Genomic DNA, 19763 nt, shown 5'->3' on the forward strand with positions numbered 1-19763 from the left:
TACTGGCTGGTATGGCTATCTTGCACAAGCACAAATAACAAACAAATCCTGTAAATTTGCGCAACTGCATAATCAAGGTCAGTGAGAGAGATTGTTTCTGCTTCTGTATCAAGTCTTCATGTCAGGTCCAGCCGGAGGACTTTGTCCACATCACAGACAATAGGCCTAATCTCTGCAGGCAAAGGGAAAATCCAGATCCAGCCTTGACAACATTCTCCACACCTCCGAGAGAGAGAGAGAGAGAGAGCGAGAGAGAGAGAGAGAGAGAGAGAGCCCGCCCGGCGCGCGCACTCTCACCCTCACCGCACTGTCGACCACCACAGAAGACCAATTTATTATTATTTTTCTATAGTAAAACTGTTAGCCTATATTCGTAAGGGTCTGTCTGTCATCTATCTATCTTTACTTATTTATTGTGTTATTCAGTTTATAATGACGTTTATAATAACTGCATCCAATTTCTAATTTTTGTCATTTTGTCATTTGATTAGTTGTGCCAGTTGTGCTCATATTTTTATTTTAAGGACTTAAATTATTTTTTTACATAATTGATATCGATTATTTAATTATATGCTACCAAATGTCATCTCTGGGAAAAAAAAAAAGAGAAATGGGTTAGGCTATACGGACATTCACTTAGCCAACTCTCTGTTAATAGACATGGGGGGATAATTCGAAGTCGAAGATAAATAATTCATAACTCTGAAACAACATCAAATCGTATTGATTCCAAATGCAACGGTATTTTGATTGCATATAATGGCAGACTGTCGCGCTAATCGCGAAGCAACTCATGACAAACTTAAATAAAGTAAAAAAATAACTATTTTCAACGTATACAACCCACCGTAATATGTTTAACAGTGTTTATTAAAACCGAAAGTAGCTATGTTTTGTGCTGTTTGTTTTCACGTCTCTGTATTTACTATACGATGCGCATCACGGGCGTGCACCAAACTGAAGATGCCAGGTGACGTAGGCTCAACGTATCCATTAGGTAAGAGCTCGTTCACAATCTCATGAATAAATACAATACAACGAAGGTGTGCATCATCACATTAATAGTCATGAGAATGATTACAAACAGTTACGACAGGCAGTGTCAACGTGACACAACACCTTTATTTCATTTGAATTATTCATGATAGAGTGACGCAAGCACAACGCTGAGCATACCTCATCAGCCATCATAAGCCAACGACACTGACGGAAGGACTTGCAGGAAACTGAATAGATAGATCACGAGTGTAATCTCCAAATCTATCCAAACATTGGCGAGAATATAGCATAATCTCTTGTTCTGTGTAGTAATATTAGGCTACAATTTATTTTAATAATTGTTGGTCTTATATTCACAGATTTCACATTTGAATATCCATTGTAAAATGTAATTTTATGGCAGGAATTCATTTCAATTATTAATAATTCAAGCCACTCTTGTCTTAGATTATTATTATGACATACGCATAATATAAATAATATAAATAAGGGGGGGGGGGGGGGGGGGTGTAATGTAGTATAATTTGTAAAGTGTAGTGTGCGTGTTGTAATATAAATAACTTTGTAAAATATATGTGTTTGTGTGTGTAATGTAATATAATGTGCAAAGTGTAGTGTGTGTGTTGTAATATAAATAACTTTGTTATATATATATATATATATATATATATATATACTAACTTCGAAAAACACCGCAAAACAATGCACTATCTCAGATTCATAAGGCTTAATGGTGTTATCAGAAGGGGCTCTCTAACAAATGCATAGAGGTTTCAAAAAGATGCTTTAGAAATATGGTATAAGTGTACATGAAAATACTGTTTGGAGAAATGTGTAATTATCCTTACACAATTTCTATTGTGATTGTGAAAATGGTCATGCCTTTCAGGGCTTGATTAGTTATAGTTAACTGTCTAAATAGGCCCATTTAAAATAATTATTATATGTAGGCCTAGTTGTATCCTATATTCTGAAAAGACATTGTTCAACATGTATTTTCACATTAAAAACGTCTTTTTACAACCTTAATCTAATTAGGTTCTGTGTGTTTGAGCAAGAGCACCAAACCAGTAGGTGGTGCTAATGTCTAATAATTTACGTGTTAACACGCAATTTACGTGTTAACACGTCATTTACGCGTTAACACGTAATGACGTGTTAACACGTAAATTGCGTGTTTACGCGTAATTTGCGTGTTAACACGTAATTACGTGTTTACACGACAGTTTCACACGTTTTGGCCCTTTTGGCCTTCCATACGGTTCTGGTCACATCCATCCAGATTTTAGGCTTTACGAATCACCCATGTGTAAGAAAAACGGCTCGTTGATCAGTACAGTAGGGGGCGACAATGCTCCAAAGAGTGGATAGCCATTCATCAAGAAGAAGACATTAACATCAGAGGAAAACAATGACGTCAATTGAGTGACGTATCAAGCGGATGAGGATTGAGATCTGATGTTCGTGCTGGTCATATTGAACGCTTAAAACAGATAATACAGCAGGTATATGTAAAATATAACTATTAAAGTATTTAATTAATGTTTATTTTATTCCGAGTGCAGTTATCATGCAGGTTAGAGAGTGAATGTTTTCGGTCATGAGTTTACGGAGGTGGAAGGATAATCGCTAATATGATGAGATCCTAGTTACTAAAATAATGAAGAAATCAATTAAATGTTGTTACTTATTCCCACTAAATGAACGACAAAAGTTATTTATTCTTCAACTGTGATTTAATATAGGCCTAACTGATGATTATAGCTGCTGTGTAGCATGGTAACGTTAGCTGGCCTGCTAGCAGAGCTCGGAGTATTTACAATATCATTTAATTCAGACAGGAGCGCATTTAATACACTGTTATGTTCACTATATTTTACAGCCTTAAATATCATGACCCTTTATCATCATATAAATGTTTTAATGGCATGGACTTTGTATTCTAAAATTTCCACTCTTATATGCTACCTTATACTTTTCTCTTGAATATTATTCAAAATAATTAATTTTCATTATTTATCATGTTTTTTTTTTGTTTCTAACTGAATTCATTAGTATAGTATCATTTTATTGCTTAATGTGAGTTGTTAATTGTTTTGTCAAATAATTTAATATAATGATTTTATTGTGTAAGCAAAGCATGTGCTCCTTACATTTCTGATTACCTCTAGTGCAGGGGTGGTTATGTTTTCATTCTCAGTGGGGCTTTAGCCCTCAGTCAGAATCTGTAGCAAGAGACCATTATTTAAGTGGTGCATCTTTAAATCAACCCCACTATATTATTATACTAAGTCAAAAGTAGCCTACCGGTACTTAAATTGGTACTAAATCAATTCAGTATTTTTTTAATTATACAATACCATTCTTTTGCAGTACAGTTCAAATCGGTACACGTAGGCTGCTGTTTTACTAACAGAACATTGTCATCATATCAGTATTATTAACAAGTAGGCTATCACTATTAACTAGCTAAAAAACAAAAATATTGACGCAGGGCACTGTTTAATCGCTTTTTTTTAATCAGATTTTTTTTAGATTAGCTATTTATTTGCCCTGTCAAATCATTCACTGGCCTTGCTTAAATAAATAAAGTTATTGCTTTCGTTGTTTTCTACCTATGTAGTAACCTTACGATACCAGCATTTTAGATGGCAGTGAAATTACACAATTCTCGATTCCAATTTACAATCACAGCTAAAACTAATACTAGCCTAACTAAAATAAAGTTCAAACATTAAAGACAAGTAAACATTGAATTATAAAATAAGGAATAAACTAATTTCAAGCAATAGCACAAATAAATACAAGAGAACAAAGATACAAATTAAACTCTTTATAGTAGGCCTTTGTGAAAACTGTTTTACTGTATGAAGTAAATATACAAAGATACAATTAAAGCTACAGAAGTTTATTTAGTTAAGAGCAGTGAGTGATTATCTATTTTTCTTTTGTTGTTTGGTTAACATTAATGAAACAGAAGGTATGTGATTCGGCTGTCGTTTAACACCTAATGATGTCGATTAAGACTGTTTACATGGATGCTTGTCAAAACGAGCATTTTTACATAATAGGCCTTTATCTCACTTACATGCTCGAAAAGCGGAAGCTTCAAATAGCAGCGTAATTAATGGCTATGTCCATAGCACAGGATTGTTGTGATTTATTAATGTAAAATTCAGCACAGAAACTTTCTTCTAAAGACACCAACCACAGTTTACAATCATTAACTGAGTATTGTGAAACAAAGAAAAAAGGTGTCTTAATATTCAGAGATTATCCGACGCATATTTTGTGATTTAAAGGGGTCCTATAATGCTTTTTCAATTACATTAGTTGTCTATAATGTTGCTGTTTGAGCATAAAAACATGTGCTAAGCGGTGCCGATAACACACTGGGCCAGCTAACAATCACAGCATATTTTGTATTTCGATTTTGCATTAGGCTTTATCGAAAATGAATAAAAACAACCAGGTTCAACCAGACTGGGGAGAGAGGAGCTGTAATAATGTAAAATGTGTGAAAAAAGTGTCTTTTGAACAATTAAGCATGCTTACATATTCTAGTACACCCAAAAAAAAAAAAAAAAAAAAATTCAATACTTTGTAAAATGGCAAATAGGACCCCTTTAAATAATGTTATATATAATAAAGATAATAAAGTGTTGTAGTAAAATTAGGGTGTTGTTATGTCACCGTAAATAGTCATCAACTGTTCTAATGTGTAGTTAGGGTTAAGTTTGTATGTGTCTGACAGTTCAATAAGCTTTAGCCTAAAGCTTAACTGACAAAATGGCAGATAGCAACAAGGCTTCTCAGCGCAGCAATTTGATTGAATATTTAGGCTGTCAGTCATTTATTTGTTGTAAGGTCAATTCTGATGCCAGTATCTGTTCTTGTGATTTAGCTTGCAGATGTCTGAGCATGTCTATGAGAAGTTCCTTGCTCCAGAAGAGCCATTTCCACTGCTTTCACAGGGAGGAAACTTCAGTGAAAATGCCACGCTGGATATTAGCGACTTTGGGTGTCAATTGTCATCATGTCACCGAACAGACCCTTTACACCGCTTTCACAGCAGCAGGTAAGTGACTGGTGATTAGGTAGGAGTTTATTTGTAATGTTCAAGGGAATGCTAATATTTATATTAATAGAAAGAGATAGTTCACCCAAAAGTGAAAATTCTGCCATTAACTTTCGTTAATCTTTGGAAAACAAATGAAGATTTTTTTGATGAAATCGGAGAGCTTTCTGTACTCTCCATTGACAGCTACGCAACTACCATTTTGAAGCTTCAAAAAGTTCATAAACAGATCGTAAAACTAATCCATATGAATTGAGTTGTTTGGTCCAAATTTTCTGAATAGATTTGATCGCTTTATATGATGAACAGGTTTCATTTAATTCACATTTAAACATTGATTAAAGGTAGGGTAGGTAATCCTGTTCAGAAACATTTTTTTTTATACTGGGTGAAATGGTCCTTCCATTCTGATAGTAGTCAATACATTATGTGTTCAGAAAAAGGAATGGAAAAAATCTGACCTCTGTAGCAGCTGTAGGACAGTAAAATCTCTGACCAATCACTGCCATTCGGTGCGAATGTAAAGAACCAATCAGATGCCTTCATGTCTCGTGCCCGAGCACCACTGCGTGCACAGCCCTGCGTGCACTCATCATCACATGTCACCGTTCCCGGAAATATTCAGCTCACTACACCGAGTAAGCAGGAGTTTGCGGCACAATGGCTGAGAAAATGCAGCAAAAAGTACCAATGCCAGCTTTGCTACTTTGCTAAACTACTTCCTCGGACCCTGCCCGCACTCTTGAACGACCTCCTCTGCTTCGTCCCCGACCCCGGAGTGGACCTGTCCTCGAACCGACGATGCGGTACTTGTCACCGGAGTGTAACGTTAATGTTAGTCCTCATCAGAGTCAACAATGTTTTCATCATGGAAACTCTTACATGCAAAACACCGTATATGTTATGACTCTTACACGAAATTCACCTTCATCACAGTTTAACTGATGGTAATGGAAAAACGTGTATCAATGCAACCTAGCTTTGCCTTATAAATATAGCTCGTTACCTATAGCCTAAATATAGCTCGTTACCGAATCAAACAAAATATATTTTAAACTTTACCAGTATCGATATGCTAGCTTGATAGTGAGTACTAAAAGCCATCATATTTGTTTATATTCATAGGGATAAAGTTAGGTATTTTATTACATGTGATTCTGACATGATGTCACTGCATGCACTGCGCTCCTTCCTCTCCGCTCGTCTCAGGTAAATAATAAATGCGTCTTCAGCTGAGCCTGAGCGTTTGGCGTCGCGTGTTCATGTGTTTTGGGGGCGTGGCTTTGGAAGGAGCCCAGAAGGGAGGGGGTGGAGTGAATGGAAATAATGACCTGTGTTTACAACAGTCGTGAGAGGTCTACAGACACTCGATTTTTATACTTTCTTTTTCAGAGTACTTACATTTTAATTATGTATTGGTATATAAAGACAAATTTGGAATGTTTTTTTTTCTGAACAGGATTACCTACCCTAGCTTTAACAGACATAAACAGAAGCTCAATTGAACCTGCTTGACGCATAAGATATCCATATTTAAAACTTTATAAACTATAACTGGCTTCCGGTAATGGCCGTATACGAGTCTCTGGTAGAAGAGTGACCTCTGATCTACGTATGACGTACGAGTAGCGTAAGCTTAGGTGAGAGTAGATGCCTCCTGCGGTTCAAACAAATAGAGCTGGGCAACAAACTCAAGCTCCTCCTTTGGGCTGGGCGATAAAACGATAATGATAATTATTGCAATATAATTTTCCTTAATAAAACTATAACAAGAGTTCGATAAATGTTCGATATAATGTTTATGCACCACAAGTGGAACGAAACAGCACTACTCTTTTGAACCGCATGCCATGCAAACCGCTCGGCTCAAAGTTCAAACTAAAGCCAGCGTGGGCTTACATGTGTTTACTTGCTGATCTGTCTCGGTCACGTGACCACTAAACAGTGCTGTGAGGTCCAGTGAGAAGCGCTTGAATTCAGCGACAAACTGGAGAAACACAATGATACAGTCAGAAGGCTTTTCAATCTACAAATTTCCATCATTTACCATGAATTTACTATAGTAACACTGACTGCACCATGTGGCAGAAATGTGGGATTTTCACATTGAATTTTATTATATTATTAATGTAGATATGTATTAAAGGATCAATATAATTACATTATTTTTTGTGATTAAGCTATAGTGTTTGTGCATTTATACTAAATGTATTTAGGCTACTGTTTTTCATACAAATACCATAGAAACCATATAGTTATATTTTACCATGGTATTGAGGTGCTATATGTGTGATTTATCTGTGGTGATCATGATCTAAATGTATGCTACTATTGAAGACCAATGGTTAATTTTAATAAACCTCAAACAGTCAGAATAATTTTACCATATAAAAATGAGGTTGTTTAAATTTTTACAGATGTTACTTTTTTAGGGGTGTAAATTGGACAGTTCAGCGCGATACGATACAATATCGATTCTCTCAGTCAGCTATACGATATTTGGCGATACCTCAATTTCTGAGATATGATTCAGTTCGATTCAAGGCTATTTTTTTGTTTTGTTGGCAAAAGCAGATAACTCTACATTTCATGTTTCAGAGTTAAACAAAACCAAGTAATTGCTATGATACATAATAAAACACTCAGTTAATCTTAGTTACATTAATCTCCTCAGCTGACATAGATGCCTGACAAACTTTGTTGTTGTGATAACACGCAATACAGCAATCTTTTCCCTCACCACTAACGTGCAGTTTCCATAAAAAAATGTTCAGCTTTTATTTTCCTTTTACGCCCCAAAGAAGATTTCACGGGTTCATCAAGTTCGTTTAAATTATCCATCCTCGATCACTTTTAGTCAGCTTTGATGAAACTCCTCTCAGCTAGCGCGTCTTTTCAAAATGACTAGCAGTCTTGTCATCTGACCTGAATACTGCGCACTGATTCGCTAAAACGGACTTATGTTTGTTTGTGAACACGGGTGGTGTTCACAAACAACAAGGGTGCTTGTCGGTTTCTGCTGTAAAACATGAACTCGCGATGCCTTGATAGTGGGCAATACCAGCTTTTGTGACAAAACGTGTTTAGGGTTCAGTCAATCTTGTCAGTCATTTTTTCAGCTGAGAAATGTGAGGATGTGGAGTGTCAAAATATAGGCTAGATACCATATATCAATATTTTGTGTGTGGCATCGATGCATCGTATTGTTAGACGTTTGATAATTTACTGTTAATTGTACTGTTCTTTACTGTAATCTACAGTATGTTACTGTAAAAATGCACTAAATTAAAACTTGAGTTAACTAATTTCACATGGAGAAACCAACTGCCTTAAATTGACCAACTGTTATTTAAATGAATTAACTAAAATCTATAATGCATAAATAACGTGAGCAAAGTATTACTGTGATCTTCTTTCATGTGAGACAACTAAAAAACTATTGTACATAAAAAGATTTCCACTGGACCAGCAAGTACACAGTCACCGCCTGTTAAATAAAGCAACATGCAGCATATCATCAATGTTTGTAGTTCTTCTCCTGGACTGAAGCTCAGGCTCTACTCTTCAGCACAATGGTGACCCAAAAAACAAAATTTTACAGTAAACTACTGGCAACAGTGTTGCCAGTATATACCTGTTTTATAACTTACAGTTTATTACTGTTAAAATACATTTTGTGGGTGTGACTTTTTTATCGTACACTGTTAACCCTTTCAACCCTATAAGAAACACTACACTACAAAGAGTAAAAAGTAACATTGACGCAGTGTTGCAGTGAAGATAATTAAGTGAATATGTTGAATAATAAGTTAATAAGTGAAATAAGTGAATGTTGAGCATTAGTGATGAACACCTGCTGTTAACAAGCAGAATCACTGAAGGAAAGAGGAAGAAGAACAGAAAATAGAGAAAAACAAGAACTACAGCTGACTTACAGCCATTACACATTATGACACTTATTATTTACCAGTATGACTTTATTTCTGTCATACATCTACATAAGTTGTTATTGAGATGTTTCATTGAAAATGTTTGGTTTGAAATGACCATTATAGAGATCAGTGTTTGCTTTAGTTGGGCTCCTGACCCTTGACTTTTTTTAACATACATTTTTTAGCAAGACTCTTGCTTGAACTTTGTTTTTGCAAGCCACACTTGTGCACACACATACACACAGTTTGTGAATGCAGTTTGTTAAATTCAATATGATGACAAAATCATCATATAGCCTGTTCATTCATTAATCTCATTCAGAGTTTAATTCTGTATCAAAACTGTTATATTACCACTACTGTGAAACTATAGCAATGATTTACAATGACAATTTTTTTAACACATCATGTAAAACCAAAGAAACAGAGCTACGCTGTCTTGCAGGAGCACAGAGATATAAAAAATGTATTTATTTTTTATTCATACTGCAGTGCATGCTGGGAGTTTTATACTATCCTGGAACCCAGCATGCATTGCGATATGAAACTTTTGATTGTCACCATTATTGAGATTCATATGCTGATTGTTGATGTTGATGTCTGTGTCCATATAAAGGATGAGTTTAAGGTGTTTTACTGCACTATATGATTTCAATATCCTTCATAATAAATGTTTACAGAAACATTGCTGGATTTAATGTTGTAGATTAACAGATATACGATAAATATTAATTACCCATAAATTCAAAGCTTATATACTGGATGTGATCAGAGAATCAGACATGTTCAGGATGATTATAGCATCATCTCAACAGCCTAAAACACCTGATCATCTTCCTCTTGCCTTTTTCTAGCCATAACAAATGTGCTTTATATACACACAGTTAAAGCAACCAGAGAGAAACTAATGTTATAAAGTCAAGGGTCAAAAGACCAATTAAAACAAATACTGATCTCCATCATACAACAAACTTTATTATTTTCAATAAAATATCAACAACTAAATATCTGTTAATTCTCAACAATAACTTTTGTACGAAAGAAATAATGTTAAACTGGTTTGTAAACTGTTTTCACACTCAGTGTTGCTGGAAGTCAGTTGTAGTTTTTGTTTCTCTTTTTTCTGTTCTTGTTTCTCTGTCCTTCAGTGATTCTACTTATCAGGTGTTCATCAGTGTCTCAGTTCACTCAATTCTTTTTCATTCACTCTGTCAAGTGGACTATATTAGTGAACTAATGTAGGGCAGTGGTTCCCAAACCTGTCCTGGAGTACCCCCAACACTGCACGTTTTCTTTGTCTCCCTACTTAAACACACCTGATTCAACTCATCAGCTCATTAACCTATGTGATAATGAGCTGATGAGTTGAATCAGGTGTGTTTGATTATTGAGACAAAGAAAACGTGCAGTGTTGGGGGTACTCCAGGACAGGTTTGGGAACCACTGATGTAGGGAATAGTGAATGAGTGTATAGGGTGTAATTGGGAAAACAGCCTCTGAGTGTCGATTTTGAGCACGGTTAATTTACAGTATATTCCTGTAGGCTATTTTTGTTTTCTACGGTATACTACTGTTTTAATAGAAAATGGTATGATATTGTCAGAATTTGGCCTTTTTTACAGCAAGGGTTAACAGTGTATGTTGTAGTAACGCTAGTTACATATGTAACTGGTTCTGTGAATTTTGTATGACCACCAGAGGTGGTGCTAAGCACTTATGGACTTAACTTAACATAGCACTTTAAAGCTCATACTGGACACCGAAGATGAGGCCTCCCCCTATCTGTATCTGAGTGAGTGAAAGGCTCAGCAGGGCTCCAGACTAACTTTTTTCACCTCCGTCCTGGAACCGTCCTGAAAAACGATTTGAACCGTCCTAAAGTGAATGTCAACCGTCTAGGGCTGCTCGATTATGGGAAAAATCATAATCACGATTATTTTGGTCAATATTGAAATCACGATTATGTAACACGATTATTTCACATGACTGGGGACGTGTTGCATTTATTAAAAAGACACGGTAACACTTTACAATAATGTTAATTAGTTAACATTAGTTAATGTATTAACTAACATGAACTAACAATGAGAAAAACATTTGTTACAGTATTTATTAATCTTTTTTAATGCTAGTTAATAAAAATACAGCTGTTCATTGTTTGTTCATGTTAGTTTACAGTGCATTAACTAATAATGTTAACAAATACAACCTTTCATTTTAATAACGTATTAGTAAATGGTGAAATTAATATTAACTAAGATGCTGTAGAATTATTGTTCATTATTAGTTAATCTTAACAAAGGTAAGTTAGTTATAATGCTAATTAATGAACCTTATTGTAAAGTGTTACCAAAGACACCTTTCAACAATTCTTAAAAATCGAAATGTGAACATTGATTGTACTTTTTGAACTATTAAAATAAATAATGTAACAGATAATACTTCAATGAGTATTTTAATAATTCCCGCAGGTCTACCACTTATAATGCGGGAAATTCCCCACAAACATTGATTCACTTTAGCATGTAGATTGTATGAGTATCTTAAATGAATCCACACAGATTATAAAATCAAATCAATAATTTTAAAACTTTCTCCAAGACGCAATTTCACAAACCGCGTGAGTGTTCAGTGGTGATGCGTCTCTCTCTCTCTCTGTCTCTCAAAATGCGCTGGACAAAGCAAGCTTCGAAACTACACATTCGCGTTTATGAGTCGGGACATGATGGAATTGTCACTTGTACAATCGGGCCAGCATTGCATCGTAACTAAAGTTTATCATTTTCACTTCTTTTTAAGTCTTATCAGTTTAAACATTCAAGCTGAGAGAGTTTACGGCATCGGGAAGGGCGGATGTGCGCATGCGCGCGTCATTCAGAACACAAGACAAAATAAGAGCGTTCCTTCAAAACAGAAAATGGCAAAATCGTTTTTACTCGATTATACTATTTTGGTGATCGTTGGGAGCAAAAATCGAAATTGAAATTGAAATTCAATTAATTGCACAGCCCTACAACCGTCCCAAAATAAACATGTTGTTTCTGTACTTTGTTATTATCATCTATAGTTGTTAGCTGTTAGTCACATAATAAAAACACCATTAAAATGTTTATGATATATTTTATTATATTTATTTAGCTCCATTCAAAGTAGTTATCTGTAAACAGGTAAAAAACAGATTTAATAAAAAATAACAGGAGTTAAATGCTTTTTTGTATTCATGCAGAACAAATCTTTATTTTTTCCTTTTTCTTTTTTTACATATACGAAAAATTAAGATAAAAATACATAAAGCTCAAGACGTTTTTGAGTTGGTTGTATTAAAAAATAACAAATAAATATTGGTGACTAGCCTACATATCTCAAATATCATCATTCTTTATTCTTTCAAGCAGCAGACATATTTATTTGTATGAATTAAATATAATGAATCATTATTAAAGCTATTAACGAGCAGTGAATGCTTTTCTCTTTTTCTTTTGTTGCTTGATCAATATTAAGGACACAGAGACCGCATTAGGTTTATTACCCACTGTCACTTTAAGACATCGGATCATGTCCAATGACATGCGGATCCAATAGCACTGATGCAATCCGATACACTCAAAACTGCTTAAGACATAACCAACATAGTTTACGTGAATACTCTCCAAAATGGACATTTCTACATAATGTTGTGTGTATTTGTCCATTCAGACATGAAAGAGAGCTCTCGCGCGCTAGGTATCTGTGAATGGCTGCACGCTTCGGGTCGGGTGTGTGCGCACAGAAAACCGTACCGAATAGAGCTCTTTTTTTCCGTCGTCACTATTATTCAGATCTATATGTCTGCTCTACTCATTCTCCCAGACGTTTACATTTTTTAACGTTTTGTGAGGCATGCAGCGCATGTCAACCCGTGTGCCGCTGGGTAGATCAGCACGTACAGTACAAATGTGCGCATCTACCACAAACGCAGGACATCAGTTCTGACTGGATCGCTTCCCAAATCGTCACTATCTAACATTTTTGTCTAGTTTTTATTTGTTGACGAAAATGTCAATAGATTTTCGTCATGATTTTTGTCATTTAAAACTAGTTTTTATTTAGTTATCGTCTCGTTTTTGTCTGTGAAAATAAGCCATGTGATAGATGTACCGCGAAACAAGTCTCCGAGTGAGTAGCCAGCCAGTGATAGTAACTATAGTAACAGCATGAGAAGACGCGCTCCGTTGTAGTCAGCGCTTGGTCAGTTAGTTTTGGCATTTTCTAAGTAAGTTACCCTAATAGTAATAAATGAACACACATACAAAAATGTCTTTCGTCCTGTAGGCGTCCTGGAGAATATTTCTGTTCGTCCTAAACACATTTTCTGTCGTCCCCAGGACGATAGGACGCCGTTAGTCTCGAGCCCTGGCGGTTAGTGTTAATTACTGCTGGTTTACAGTCCATTAACTGTGAACCGTACCCAATGACCAAAACCAGAGCTGAAGGCGAGTTGGATCTGGGTTCCAAACACATGCATCTGAGACAGGAGGTCCCGTCTGATGGGAAGCTGCCATGGTTCTCCCTGTAACAGACTCAGAAGGAGAGGAAACTTAGCTGGCCATCGGGGTGCAACTAAAAGCACCCTGTGCTTGTATAGGAATATTCTGTGTAATGTTTCCCACAGAAGTGGAAGTGAAAGTAATGCATACAACAGGCAACTCAGCCACTCATGGACAGCAGATCCCTAGACAGAGCATTCGTCACTTGATTGTCCGATCCCGGGAGATGAACTGCCCTTGACAAAGCCAGCTGGTCCTGAGACCATTTAAGGATCTTGCGAGTTAGCTCTAAAGAAGCAAGAAACCTGTTGCCGCCCTGATGGTTCAAATGAAAGATCATTGACATGTTATCGGACCAGACAAGCTATAAGACCCATCATATTTGGTAAGAAGCGTTGTAGAGCTAAGTACACTGCCCTCATTTCCATGTCACCAATTCCCTTCTGGTTCCATGTTGCCCACCCATCCTGTTAGTGACGCATCGGTCGTGATCACTTCTTGATGGGAGGACACCACCCCTAGTGGCACTCCAGCTTTCAGAAATGTTACCCGTTTCCAGGGTTTCAGTGCATGGACAGAAACGATATGCAGGACAAACGACAATCATGCAATGACGATGTCTGAAGAGGCCTGAGGTGAACCAAGCCCAGGGGGATCAGAGATGTGGCGGCAGCTAACATCCCCATTAGTTGCAGAAGAACACCATAAGGAATTTTTGTCCTCAAGCGGAGTCAGTAACTGACAAATATGGTCTGTCCCTGTCCGAGCATAAGACAGTGTGGCAGACAATTCTGGGACCAAACGACTCTGTGTCGTTCACAGTAAGGCCCAGCCTCTGAATATGCTCCAGTACAATCTTGGTGTTTTCTAGAGCATGTCGTCTTGTTGGGGCACAAAGCAGCCAATTGTCTAAGTAGGGCAGAATCCTCATGCCTTTAGACCAAAGAGGAGACAGGGCTGCACTCATGAATCTTGTAAAAACACGAGGAGCCAGAGATGGACTGAATGGTAGGACTCTGAACTGATAGGCTTGATCCTGTAAGCAGAATCTTAGGAACTTCCTGTGGTGGGGAGCAATGGGAACAATAGTTGTCGTGTAGCTTCTGACAACTTCATTCTCTATTCCAATACCTTAGGAACATTGGGGCCAAAAAGATTGCAAGAGTGCTGGCTGTTTTTGACCTCTTTCTAGGCACATTGGGACCTGTAAGTGCACTGGAGAATTCTGTCACAAAGTCCTTACATGGTGGCATTTCAAACACTTTACGATTAGCAGCTTGCCTGAAGAACACATTGGTTTGAACGGGCTGGACAGGCGATTTGTCAAGACCAAAACGAGCCACTGCCATCTGCAGAACAGATAAAATATCATCTGGAGAAGATGGGTCTGCGCCTGATGAATGCACTGCTCGAACCACCTGCAGCAGATAGGCTGGAGAAAACATCATGTGGGAGGGTGGGTTGCATGGCAGGTTCCACCAATTCTGCATCAAGAAAATGTAGTCATGGAGAGAGCATATAAATCTATAGCATGTGGGGGTTGGAAATCACTCTCGTCCACGTGTGTGTATTTGCGGCTGACGCTGGTCGTTGTATAGACTGAAGAAGACGTTTCATCTCTACCATTTCTGAAGAGAGAGTTGCCACAGTCTTCAATAGCAAATGTTCTGAAGTTTCTGTCTGTGGTAAAGATTTTTTCTTGCTCGACAGAGTGCCAGCAGCTGCCGACGGGCAATGCATTTGAGATCACCGTGGCTGTTTTGTGAGACTAACAGACGAGTTAGTGTCTAACTCAGCAAGGCGAAGCTGGCTCTCTGACAACGATAGTATACTACAATGCAAACACGGATCAGTAAGAGCCTCCTTTAGGTGTTGAATGCCTAAACATGATGGGCATCGATCGTGTCCATTGTCGGGAAGAAGCGTATTCGGACACAATTTGTAACTTGAAATGGAGATTAGAGAGCTATGATCCTTGACTGTCAACAACACGTCCTTGGTTCGCACCATAGGCACACAAAACTGTGATAACACCCACTCAGAAAGATCAGGCGTCGATTAAAATCTTCAGATAGAACTGAAAGATTTATAACGTGAAACACACTCACACGGGAAAATCAAATCTGCCTTCGGATAGAATCCTGTGGCATACAATAACTTGCATGACAGCAAATATATAAAATATCTTAGACTTAATCATATATATATATATATATATATATATATATATATATATATTAGTGATCGACCGATGTATCGGTTTACCGATATTTTTCCCGATATTTAAGCATTTTCCCATAATCTTGGGATTATGGCCATCTTGTGGCCGTTTCGAGAATTCCGCCATTGCAGCCCGCGTCTGAGGAGATCAGTCAACAACAACTCTGTGCACAGGTAAAACATATGTTCTGCTTGCTTTGCTTTAATTATTCAACTTTATTTAACATAACAGACATGCAGAAATGAGATTTGAGACATGAATGCCTGATAGTTTATTTATGCAGCTTGGTTCTAAAAAATTGAGACGAACTCATGGAGTCACGTAGCGAAATCCGTCATGTCCTGCCCCAATAAAGACGTAAATTTACATGGATTAAATAAAACAGACATGAATGAGTGCATGTTGAAAATAAAAGCGCTGAATTTAATTCTCTATCTGTTGTATTTGCTCACCATTAGTCTCGAGAAAAAAGTTCGTTCATTCATATTGCTGAGCACTCACTGGGTTGATGACAGGAATGCTCAAGCACGGCCACTGAATGAAACTTTTGACAAGATTATCTCGTTGCCATGTAGTAAATGCCAACTGACAAAGTGCTGTTTATATAGTCTCCAAAAAAAAAAAAGTTTGTTCATATTGCTGCGCACTCACTGGGTTGATGTCATCAACTTGATGACCAGGAATGCTCAAGCACGGCTACTGCATGACACTTTTGACAAGATTATCTCGTTTAAACACCCTAAATTGTATTATCATTTACTACATAACCATTATTTCGCTAATACAAATCTAAATAAATACCGCTCTGTGGAAATTAATTATTTATTATCTCCACGCGCGATCGCGGTTGAGTAGCCTAAGTTATAGTTCTGTGTAAATGCATAGATAAACAGCACTTTATCAGAAAGGATTTCATTAATAACATACTAGTTGGAAAATGCAAATATGCTGTTTTGTTTGTTACTTTCCTGACAATGTTATATTCCAGCTAATATTATTCAGTGAATTAATATTACCCAGTGAATTATTCCTCACTCTTTAAACCTATTAAATGGCACATAAACCTTCTAAAACTGTTTAAAATAAATTACATTTCAATACAAAATACAATACAAAAAATACCTCCAACATGTGGAACCACTTAAAATACATCACTCAACTATCTTTGAATATATGTTAGAATAATTTTTGTGCTTTATTTTTTACCTCATCAAAGCTTTTATTTTTAAACAAAGACACTTAGTAACAGTGCACTTTATTTTTTGGACTCAGACCCCTCTATTTATTTGTGTATAAATATAAAGTTTTTTATGTATGCAAGGAGGGAGTGATTGTTATAAATAACATTTTTTGTTCAGTTCATTTGTGTTGTAATAATTGTGTCAAAAACAGAAGTATAACAGTAAATAAATATCGGTTCTGCATATCGGTAATCGGGCAAATAATCGGTATCGGTATCGGTTATAAAAAATCATATAAATATAAAGTTTTTTATGTATGCAAGGAGGGAGTGATTGTTATAAATAACATTTTTTGTTCAGTTCATTTGTGTTGTAATAATTGTGTCAAAAACAGAAGTATAACAGTAAATAAATATCGGTTCTGCATATCGGTAATCGGGCACATAAACATGCAAATAATCGGTATCGGTTATAAAAAATCAATATCGGTCGATCACTAATATATATATATATATATATATATATATATATATATATATATATATATATATATATACAGGGTTTTTCCTGGCTCAAAACGAGGCGGAGGTGGTAAAATCCTGATCATTTAGCTATTTTAATAATACGATAATTAAATGTGTATTTTTCGTAGACCATATATATACAGGCTATAGACCATATAGCCTACTGTGTTTCCCACAGTATTGGAGTGGGTGGAGCTTAGTACCTCTAGGGGGGTCCGGGGGCATGCCCTATGGGGTTAGAATTGTTGCATTATTCCAAATAAATAGATTGAGATTCACAAACAAATGTAAAGAGTGTAACGAATGGACTTAATCCAAAATGCTCTAGGCATCATAAAACCTTCCCCCTCTCCCCTGTTGTCATCGGCCCTCAAGCCAGTTCTCTTCAAAGACCGTTATCTCTGCTCTCCTGAACGATCTCAACAAGAGACTGTGTCTGCCACCCTCAAAGACAGCACGAGAGTTGTAGGAAACTCAGAATCGAAGACCAGGAGACGTTGGGATCACGTTCAAACAGAAGTTATTCTTTATTGAGAACTTCGCGTTGCGTTGCTGCAGTTCTTCCAACAGTCTAAACTAAAGTAACTTTACATGGTATCTTATAGGCATTTTAGGAGGAGGGACTTTTGGGGGTGGAGACTAGGGCTGTCACTTTTGTTAAAAAATCCTGTTCGATTTTTGAGACATAAGTGTTCATTGAATCGATTGTAAAATCGAAAATTGAAAAATAAAACGCCAAATATGGGCAAATCCACGGACAACTAACAGGCATTAAGACGAACGTAAAGAGGGCGCGCCGCGCCTGACGCGCTCAAGTCAGCAATATTTCTGATGATTTATTGGCGTGAAGTTTCGCGCACAATGACTAGTGCAACATTCTCGAAAAGCAATAAGCAGAGTGGACTGCCATAGCAGCATATATGAAAAACATTATTTTCATATAGTCAGTGCATGCTGACACAGAAACAAACATGAAATTAGGGTCCGTGAAGTTCTGACGGGCAATATTCTTTTATGGTTGGACCAGTCATTTTCTCGTGCGAGGCGTGAGTCATTTGTTGAATGAAACACTTGATACTGTGGACGCATACGTAGAACGCCAGTAGGAGAAACAACAGCAGAATTGCTATTTCCTTGATCCACAGCCAGGGTTTACCTAACAAGTTTCCGAACCATGAAGAATTATCTTTAGTCATCTGGTGTAATTTTTCTGAAAGATCAAGAATGTCTTGTTGGATTTTGTTCAAATTCTCTGTTGGATCCATTAACCCGGTGCAGCACTCAGGGCCGATAAAGGTGCAGGCTCCTGCGTTGCAAGAATGTAATCCAAGGCTACTCTGTTCTGTAAGATCATTATCTTGTGCGAAGCGGGAGTGTTCGTGATGTTGCCCAGGGCCAAAGCCGTATCGTTGGCCAATTTCTGTACAGAATTCGATAAGCTTCTGACTTGATCAAGGGCCTGCATGACACCATAAGACGGGATTAATGCTCCAAGAGTTCTTGACCACCATGTTTGTGCACAAGTGAGTCCTAGAATGCTGCCATCTTTGTTGGTAGAAGGAGCTGAATTATGTCAACCCATGGGATTCCGGCTCCTACTGAAGGTGCATGTAGCATGCAAACGTTCTTTCCAGTAAACAAGGCATTTCTTGACATATTCATCAGCTCTAAGAATATGTTGTTTCTGCATATAGAATATGAGCGTCACCTGCTTCGCTTCGAAACGCATGGTCCATAGTGCAACTAACGGTCCAAACTCACAGATTAACTGAGGATAATGCTCCAGGAAATGGTTTTTAGGCAGAAGATTTGTCCCCGGGAAAAGCTCTTCAAATCTGACTCTGTGCTCAGAGATCTTAAAGTTCAAATATCCAATTGATTCTTTAGTTTGAACTGGAGAAACAATAAGCTCCACAATGTCCTTCAAGTCAGCAAGGAGATGCCAGGCTTGTTCATCAGTGGGAACTTTCTGTCCAAGTAGTAGTGGAAGAAATCTTATTAAACTCCAGTTTTCATGTGCGTTTCCACCAATTGTTCTCCTGGATGAATAGGTCAGTGGAACAGGATGGGGGCGATTTGTTTTATCAGTCCATTTAAAGGGAAAATCTTCTATTGCCTTGTTCAAAGTGTCCAAAGTTAAATACTTTTTGGAAATTAATACAGTCAGACAGAGAGATATTTCAACAGGAACTATTCCCTCAAATAAATCATGGGCAATGTCTGGAGGAAAACCAGTAGTAACATTGAAATGGGAAAGTTTTTCTGACAAAACACATTTCCTCGTAACACCATAACAGTTGGC

General features: G+C 37.0%; 1 protein-coding gene across 1 annotated transcript in view; it reads left to right on the forward strand.

Annotated features, from left to right (window-relative positions):
- Positions 1 to 2364: 2364 nt before the first annotated feature.
- Positions 2365 to 19763, forward strand: part of fam199x (family with sequence similarity 199, X-linked) — a 70787-nt gene continuing 53388 nt past the window's right edge. The window contains exons 1-2 of the mRNA XM_079892464.1: positions 2365 to 2504; positions 4904 to 5077. Of these exons, the coding sequence (XP_079748590.1) occupies positions 4911 to 5077 (167 nt within the window). The 5' untranslated portion in view covers positions 2365 to 2504; positions 4904 to 4910. The remainder of the gene's footprint in view (positions 2505 to 4903; positions 5078 to 19763) is intronic.

Source organism: Squalius cephalus (genome assembly GCF_949319135.1).
Source record: "Squalius cephalus genome assembly, chromosome: 14".
NCBI classification, from domain to species: Eukaryota; Metazoa; Chordata; class Actinopteri; order Cypriniformes; family Leuciscidae; genus Squalius; species Squalius cephalus.